The sequence below is a fragment of the Labrus mixtus genome, chromosome 14, assembly GCF_963584025.1.
Source record: "Labrus mixtus chromosome 14, fLabMix1.1, whole genome shotgun sequence".
NCBI classification, from domain to species: domain Eukaryota; kingdom Metazoa; phylum Chordata; class Actinopteri; order Labriformes; family Labridae; genus Labrus; species Labrus mixtus.
Window position 1 is genome coordinate 5010657 of NC_083625.1, and position 8722 is coordinate 5019378.

Consider the following 8722-nt stretch of genomic DNA (forward strand, 5'->3'; position numbering starts at 1 on the left):
CAGCATGACCTATAGAGTGACTAAAGGAAGCATAGTTTGTTTCCATCAGTCTTTAAACATCTTTAGACTGATACTGAATAACACAAAAAGTATGACTATGTGTAGTGCAGAGTTAAATACTCCTTTCCAAGGGGGAAATCTTCAAGCTTGGATGGATTTACTCCACTAAGCTGTTCTGTTCATTTTTAATTCTTCTTGATTGAGCCTCAAAAAATATTTCTGCATAAGACATCTGAGTCTCCTGAAACGTGTTCGGTCACAGCTTTAGTCTGTCGTGACAACTGATAAAGATCATCAAATCATAATCATCATAAAAAAAAATCATGGCTTGAAAATAATTGATTATAACCTAGCGACTTGGCTGTCAGGGCATATAAACATCCACACTGGCATGTGGTTTCAGTGGTCTGATTACAAGTTTACACTTTGCATTAAGAATGTGCCTCAAGTGACCACTTGTGTTCGGATCAAACCTGTACATCATTTACGTTTGAAAAGGCCATACCTCTCATAATATTCACCTGGTGGGAGGCAGCATTTGTTATTCCAGTTCTCAACAGTGCTACAGCAGATGATGTAACTAGAGGGGACGGCCCTTAATGTGGACCAGGACACATTAGCGTTCATACTTCCAAACTAATGTGGCCAAATACATCCTCTTTGTGTCCTCAGGATGCATTGGGGTGCATTCCCAACTACTGTTAAGTTCTGCCTACTTGTGATCTGATAACCAAAGAGGGGTGTTATGAAAGGTTTGAACAGGGCCATTCATAGATTGAGTGATTGATTGATGCGACTTCATTGTCAGACAAAGCCTGAAATGTGTCTTGCATCAGCAGCTCCATATGCAACATAAAATCTAAAGTCAAGATACTTAGAAACTAAACTTAAAGGGATACTTCACCTGTTGAAACATGAATCTGTATTGACATTGGGTCATACATGTAGTAGAAATGTGAAATACATTTTGAAGTTGGAGCCTTCTTGGCCGTGAAAAGGCAGAAAGTGTCTTTTTGGCTCATGTTGATGAAAGACACCAAATCCCAGAATGCACAGCACCGCAGGCCACTCCCACTAAGGTCCTCTAGTTCAGATTCAGAAATACTTTATTAATCCCAGAGGGAAATTCAATCGTTACAGTTTCTCCAAAATATAGAGTATAGCGGTAGAAATATAGTAATAAAAACATTTACAGACATATTTACTTCAACACAGAAGGCCAAAAATACTACCAGGTTTCTAATGATACAAAGCTTAATGCAAATGGATGAAGTATCCCTTTAATTTGACAAAACATTTTAAACACCAAACGCAGATTATCTAAACCCTTTAACATACTTTTGGTCTGGGATTAACTCGTGTAGAAAACAGAACAATTAGGTGGGTTATACAAAATGTTCTGATTAAGCCCACCTTGTTTTTAAAGTATTGGTTGTGATTAGTTCATTTTATGTTGCATTGATTCATTGTGAAGATATGTTGGTTTGCGCTGTGTACCTCACAGACAAATACTGCTTGTCTTTTATTTAAATGTCTCCAACAAATGATCTTATGCCCTGATTAAAAGTCACATTACGGTTCGGAAAAGGACACCATTGAGAGACTAACCCTGAAGTTGTCTTCACTCCCACCCCTGTCATCCTCAGGTGAGAAGCCATTCGAGTGCAAGCTGTGCCACCAGCGATCCAGGGACTACTCAGCCATGATCAAGCACCTGCGCACCCACAACGGCGCCTCGCCCTACCAATGCACCATCTGCCTGGATTACTGCCCCAGCCTGTCAGCCATGCAGAAGCACATGAAGGGCCACAAGCCCGAAGACGTCCCTCCAGACTGGCGCATAGAGAAGACCTACCTGTACCTCTGCTACGTCTGAGGGCCGGAGAGCGAACGAAGAGAGGAAGGTTACGGATGAGGGAGGGGAAGGGGTTAAGAGGTAAAGGTGGAATGTAATCGAGTAAAGAGCGGGAGGCTTGAGGAGTGTTGACGATCGAGGAATGTCAACGGCAAGAGACTCGAAAGCAAGCGGGTTTGTTTTCTCTTTTTTTCTTTTCATGCAAAGGTGGCGACGACCAACTGATGGAGTCAAAAGGTTGGTGATGTTGGGACAAAAGTGCTAAGAAGAGGAAGACTTGGACATGGAGAGATATTCTCCACCATCGTTCGGATTCATCGGGTCATTCACTACATCTGCAACTGTGTTTATTGTTTCAGGTCGTTTTCATGCAGCGCCAGAAAGTGAGCAAGCTGCAGGGAAGTGACTTAATGGATGCTGCTGCCAGGAGTGAGAATGCAGATTCTCAAGGGCTATCTGAAGCGAAACAGTCTCGCCGTTAGGAACCCAATCTTTCGCTCCAATTTGCTTTTCTTTTCTTTTTTTTTTCAAACTGGGGATTTGGGGTCTTTTTTTTGTTTTTCTTTGGTATTGGTTTGTTTACATTCAACCTGTCTGCCATAATTCTCTGGATCACATGAAGAATATGTGAATTCAAGCTTTAGTTCAGGCCCCCCCACTGGATTATTTGTTGATTTGCTTCCCAAGTATGGAAGAGATTCTGTCTTGCAGAAGCCGAAACTCTCCCCAAACGGCCACAAGCATTCTTGTTTTAGTTGTAATGGACCACAACAAAGCAGTCTTAAACTTGGATTGAGATGATTTTTTTTTTTAACCATTACACCACTTTAAACAGCCTGATTTAAAATGAAGGCTTCAGTGTTACAATGAACTGCTGTGGTTCTCCCAATTTAGTTCCAACCGTAATGGGAAATGTATGTTTCCTGGCTTCCCATCAATTCTTCCAGTGCATTTAGTTGCATACCTTTCAAGCTTTCACATTAATCCATCATGATATGGATCCTCTTAGATCTTTGGCGAGGCAGTAAGATAGCCCCTGAGAATCCGCAGTAGAGTCGGTGTGCAGTAGATTGAACAGTTGAACTGGATGAATGGGAGCACTATAATACTGACAGCCAAGCACATGTTTGGTTGTTGGTGGGGGGACAATGTTTGTGCTACTTTTTTTTTTTTTTATTGTTGGAAGTCTCCCCAGATTTCTCAGCAGTCTTCCTGGTTCATCTCTGTCAGATGAGGACTGGTGAAGGTCGAGTGACCACTTGCCACCCACGGTTCTCCGCAGAGAGCCAAAAGCTTACAAGCGTCACTTTTTTCATCATATATATTTTTTTTCTAGCTCTGCATCGTAGTTTATCATGGCTTGATTGCACATGTTAAAACAAATCACGACAACAGTCTCTGTTTGATGTCCGCAAGTTATATCTCCTTTCATTACGTCATTACTCGCTATTACAGTACGCCACATTAAACCCAGCCTATCCACATACTCAGCAATAGATTACTGGACTGCTTGGTATCCATGTACATTAACCTGATGACTATCGTTATCTCACACTAATGATGAACTACACAAACTGACTCACAAACAGTAACACTCTGACCACAACAGACTTGTCCATCCACCACAGTGATGGAAGACAAAATGGGGGGAATGGTAAACCGCTGCTTTCCGTGGGGAGTCCTGTGACTTCAACTGCTCGTATAGTGAATGTTGAAGACGTGCTGGGAATGCCTTTAGCCGCACACCTTGTTTTGAAGGTGGCGTGGCTGGTTGAAGACTGTTATACGGCATCAAAAATATGAATGTGAAAGACTGTGAGCCGGGTTCATACTGGGCTGTGTCAGAATAAACAGTGAGTTAATGCTGCCTTTCACGAGAAGTCAGAAACCTACAATTCATATATCCATGGAGGTGTTACTTTTAAACACCTTCAATTCACCGTATGACCATATTGACCACCATAGCGACCATTTTTCTCTCACGTCAAGCTCATGCTCTGAAGCTCAAACACTTATAATGTAGGGTTGTTAATTGTGGGTTAAAAATCATAAACAAAAAAATGAATTCTAACAAATTATTAATTGAACTGCTTCACAATTGATAGGCAACTGTGAAGACAACGTATAGTGAGAATCCTGAGGGGCTTCGAGTCACATTTCAAGTTAAAACACCGTAGGCTACTTGTGAACCGTTAAGCTGCCCTAAGACAACTGCTAATGTTAGCATTCAACAACAGCTATTGTTAGCTAACCTTTCGATAATCATTATCAAATCTGTGAGTATATCCTTTAAAAAAATGTCATAGTTCATCCTGGCTACATTTATTGAAGTCTAGAATTTAAACTCTCGATCTTTCTTATATCAAATGACACTATTATGTTAGCAAGGAAGTTGTTCAATGTTAACGTTAGCTTTGGTTTTACAGTAGCTGTCGTCTTGCTGTAGCTAATAGGTTATCAAACATGTTTTACTTTCAAAATGTCCCTTTGAATCTACACTATTTTCTTTTTACTCTTTGTGTAATTATGAGGCTGTAAAAGCATAAACAGTAAATCAAGTTAATTACTTTAAAAACCGTGAACACTGCAGTAAGATCTTCTAAAAGCATTTTAGCTTTCCAACATGAGCTTGATGTCAGAGGAAAATGGCTGTCGTGTGAATATGGGGACTCATTTAGTTTGAAGATTTACCTTATCTTACTTTAAATTGAAGCTCCCTATGTAATAGCAGTAGGCTACAGTAGCTAGCTAGCTAAAGCAAGCAGCTGTTAATTCTGTTCTTCATTTGGGGTGTAGGGCTATTAAGGGCCCTTAAATCATTTTTTTAGCCTTGGTTGGCTACATGTTAAAGTGTGGCGTAGCATTTTCTGTGTATGCTGCATTGTTGACAAAACCGACGTTAGATCAAATGTAGCTTTGAATGTCAGACTTTCTGACGCTTCTAAAAAGCAGCATTAGCCCCGTTTATGGACAGCCGCAGTTATCATGGTTGAACCTAAGGCTTTCTTAAGCATCACTGCATTGTCACAGCGTTACCGGGGTTAGATCACATATCCAAATGGCCGGTGGGGGAAAACAAAGGGGGAAATCACTGTTAGGACGAGACACGGCCCAGCAGCTCAGGGGGGCGACCAGTAAGATAACAGAATAAATCAACTCTTTTCTCTGTGGTTTTGTCCCTGCGCTTCGTCTCTCGTCTCCTGTCGTTGTTGTTGTCGTCGTTGTTGTTGTAATCGTTGTTGTTGTTGATGTTATTATTGACCTTGAGTTTGAGCTCAACACATCGTACTTGAATTACCTCGTTTTGTGACCTCATGTTGCTTGTGTATTTTTTTTAATTTTCCCTTTTGTTTCATTTGTACACTTTTATTTTGTTTGTAAATGTCGGAAAAAGATGCATTGCACAACATGATGAAGCAATGTGTACGCAGAAAAAAAATATAAGTGCCACGGTGAAGAGATTTTTGTTTGTTGGTTTTTCTAATGCTGTGTATTTCTTTGTGCATTATTTGTTACCAAACTTGGTATTATTAACCCTGCTTGTTAATGAGCCGTAAGGTTTGGTCATTTGTTATAAAAGCTACCTCTAAGTTGTTTTTCATTATTTTTGGCAAAAGCACATTTGTGTGTGTGTTTGTGTTTTGCATTATTTCATCATTGCTACTTCATCTCATGCTTATTTTTTTATTTTCAAAAGTTGATTTATGATTGTGTTTTTAAGCAAAGTGTATATAAAAGGGTAAGAGATAACAAACATAGAGGTTGATAGGATTGGAAAAAGTCATTCAAACGGATGTTTATTCTTCTCTTATAGTCTCCCCCTGCACCTCCGACAACAGACGAGCAGAGAAAAAAAAAAAGCAATTTTGAAGCCTTAAGTGATGAGCAAGAGGGATGTGGCAGATAAGAGGAAGTACTATTGCTTTTTAAAGAGGGTTTAAAAACAAGAATTTAAACTTGAAAATATGTGAATAGAAGTGTAGTTTTGTAATGTGAAAAAAAAAAAGAAAGGTTCATCAAAAAAAAAAAACGCTGAACCGCCCAGGACAGGTCATACTTGCAGTGATGCAGAGTGCGTTGGACAATTGGAACAGCAAGTGGTAATCAAAACATAAAGAAAAACCAGAAGGTTAAAAACAGAGATTCTCTCGGCTGATAAAGCTCTCTCTTGAGAAAATGAGCGTATTCCTGAACAAGAGCCAACAGAGGCAATTTGATATATAAAAATTGTGATATTTTTGTATTCAGTGTCAGTCCTTTTTCCATTTGTGGAGGGTTACAGCAGGGCACAAATATTTGTATTTCTTTTTTTTACCTGTTTTTTTTTTCTCTCTCTCTGGGTGTGAATCATTTTTGCCTTGCTCCCCTTTGATATTGTTGGACAAAAAAACATGTGTGTGAACATATTGTAATAATAAGTGTTGCTTTCTGGATGTCAATTGCATTGTAGGTGAAGGACTAAATCTATCCGCCACAACTTTTACGAGTGTGTGTGTGTATGTGACAAAGTTAAAAAAAAAAAAAATTTAAAAAGCTGAAAAAAAAATATGATAAAATACGGGACGGCAGGGGGACGCTGCCAAACCGACCAATTAGTACTTGTCATTCACAATTTTTCAATCAAACTTGACTGTCGCCATGTTTTTTGTTTTTGTATTTGAAAAAAAAAAAAGAAGAAGGGACGGCATGTCCCGTTGGTGTCTTGCCATTTTATTCTCAAACACTGTGAGCTGAGGGGCTTTTTCCCCCCCTCGTATAATATCCACCCACTATGATATACCCTGAAGTCACTCTCAGTCTGAACCACCACAATGCAAACTGATCAGTCACATTGTTCCTATCATCGTCCTCTGAATGTTTTCTACTTTCTCGTGCGGGTGAAAGAGTGCGTCAATGAGTGTGTTCAATGTGTGTGTGTGTGTGTGTTAGTGGAAAAATGCACTAATCAGATCAGATACAAAATAAAATGATATTCTATGCCACTTTTTTCTCTATGTTGGAAAAAATATATATATACATTGGCATTGTTATAGTTCTTCCCTCAGTGTTCCTCCGATGTTTCTGTACTATCTTTGTGCCTAAAAATGGAATTTGTTCAACAAAAATATCCATCTATATCTGCTTAGTTTCTGTATTTTCAGAAGAAAATAAATGGTGTCTCCAGCACCCTAGGGATGTCATGACGCTCCAATGTGACCTGAATTGTTATTTTCATGAAATCCTGAATGGAGCAGGGCTTTTTTCCTTCAAGTATTGCAATAGATGCGTAATGCTTTTGGAAATAGCAACTGGGATTCTGCATCTTTACTTTGGCCTCACTCAGTGAAAAGCACCCAAAAGCATTTATTCAGCAACACAAAACAAAGTATAGAAAAATTACTCTGCAGAAGTTAAGACTTGCTTTTTCTTTCGAGAAAATCTACTCCTTTAAGTGGTTAGTTGTGCAAGGAAATTCAGCCCCAATTCTCTCACTCAGATTCTATATTGTTTTCTTTTTTTGTCAGCAACAGGCTTGCTGAGGCGACCCTTATAATGCTCTTGGAAAAAAAGAAATTAAGAAAACCTCCATTTATGTAGGTTGGCACTGGGGAATTCCCCTTCTGCTTTGTTTTGCGTTTTTTAAAGTACTTCCCCCCCCCCACCTCCCCCTTTTTTTTTCTACAAAACGCATTTAGAAGGGGGATGTAAAAATGCGTCAGGGAGGAATCATGGCATCCCTGGAGCTGGCACTCTGTGTTTTGGTGTGGTGTTTCTAGAACAAAAGTAGCCATTTCATGCAGTGTTGCAATGCATGTGCCATCGAGGTCTAGACTAAAAACTGTTTTGAGTAACAAAGCACCAAGACATTGTATTTTTTTATATTAGCACTGAGGACCAATTGCCCTGTCGGACCAAGCATAACAAAGCTTTTTATGTAACAAAGCTTTTCTCTCTCTCTTTCTGTCTTTCCCTGGCTTGTCTGTGCTACTTCTCTCCTCCATTGTTGTGACAGCACAAGTGCCAGTCGAGTTGCTCTGTATTAAGAAAATAGTGTTCTTATTATGATTTGAATTGTTATAGTTTTTGTCTACCTCAGCACCTAATCTTAGCCTAATCTTAGAAGGTGCCCAATTATTATTTTTTATTTTCTTTATTTTATGTTCTCTTACTGTTGTCGGTTGTATAAGTTTTTGAAAAATTTGCATTAGAGCTTTGCAAAGGTCCTTTGTCTTTTCCAGCGACAATGTGCTATTTTGTTTTTTTTTTCCCGTGGCAGTACGTTTCCTGTTAAGCTGTGCCACCAATCTATAGCCACCGTCTGTTGATATAGAGGTTGTTCTTTTTTTCGTTTCTTTCCATGTAGAATCAGACACCTCTCTTTGTAACATTTCAGTGTTCTCTGATGGAGTGTGAAAAAAAAATAAAAAGGACAAATAAAAGATTTAATGCTGCAGGTTCTCTTCTCCATGTTGTCACTAAAGTCAATGTTGTGCCTTTGATAGTGAAAATATAAAGAATATTTCTTTTTTCTACATCCTACTAACAGTAGATTGTTTTTTGTAGTGGATATTTTTTGTATTTTTATTTATGAGTCTCATAATAAAAATCAAATCATGATGTTCAGTTGTATACTTTCAATCTGCGGTTAGAAAAAAATAAAAAATGGACTTCATGTTGTCTGTCTTAGACCTCTTTCTGGCTCGCTATTTGTTCCCTGATTTAATTTATTTTTAATTACTAAAGGATCTAACACAAAAAAAAACTATTTAGCATTATTATCCTTGGATATTTTTTTTTTAAAAACCCACCAGTTCAACTCGGCTTATGGACTTATGGATAAATCGTCTTGTCTTAGATTGTGTGTTCTGATGTAAGGTCAGCAAAGAT

General features: G+C 38.8%; 1 protein-coding gene across 1 annotated transcript in view; it reads left to right on the forward strand.

Moving 5' to 3' along the window:
* Positions 1–8286, forward strand: part of zbtb16a (zinc finger and BTB domain containing 16a) — a 167241-nt gene extending 158955 nt beyond the window's left edge. The window contains exon 7 of the mRNA XM_061056400.1: positions 1647–8286. Within this exon, the coding sequence (XP_060912383.1) occupies positions 1647–1876 (230 nt within the window). The 3' untranslated portion in view covers positions 1877–8286. The remainder of the gene's footprint in view (positions 1–1646) is intronic.
* The last annotated feature ends 436 nt before the right edge of the window (positions 8287–8722 follow it).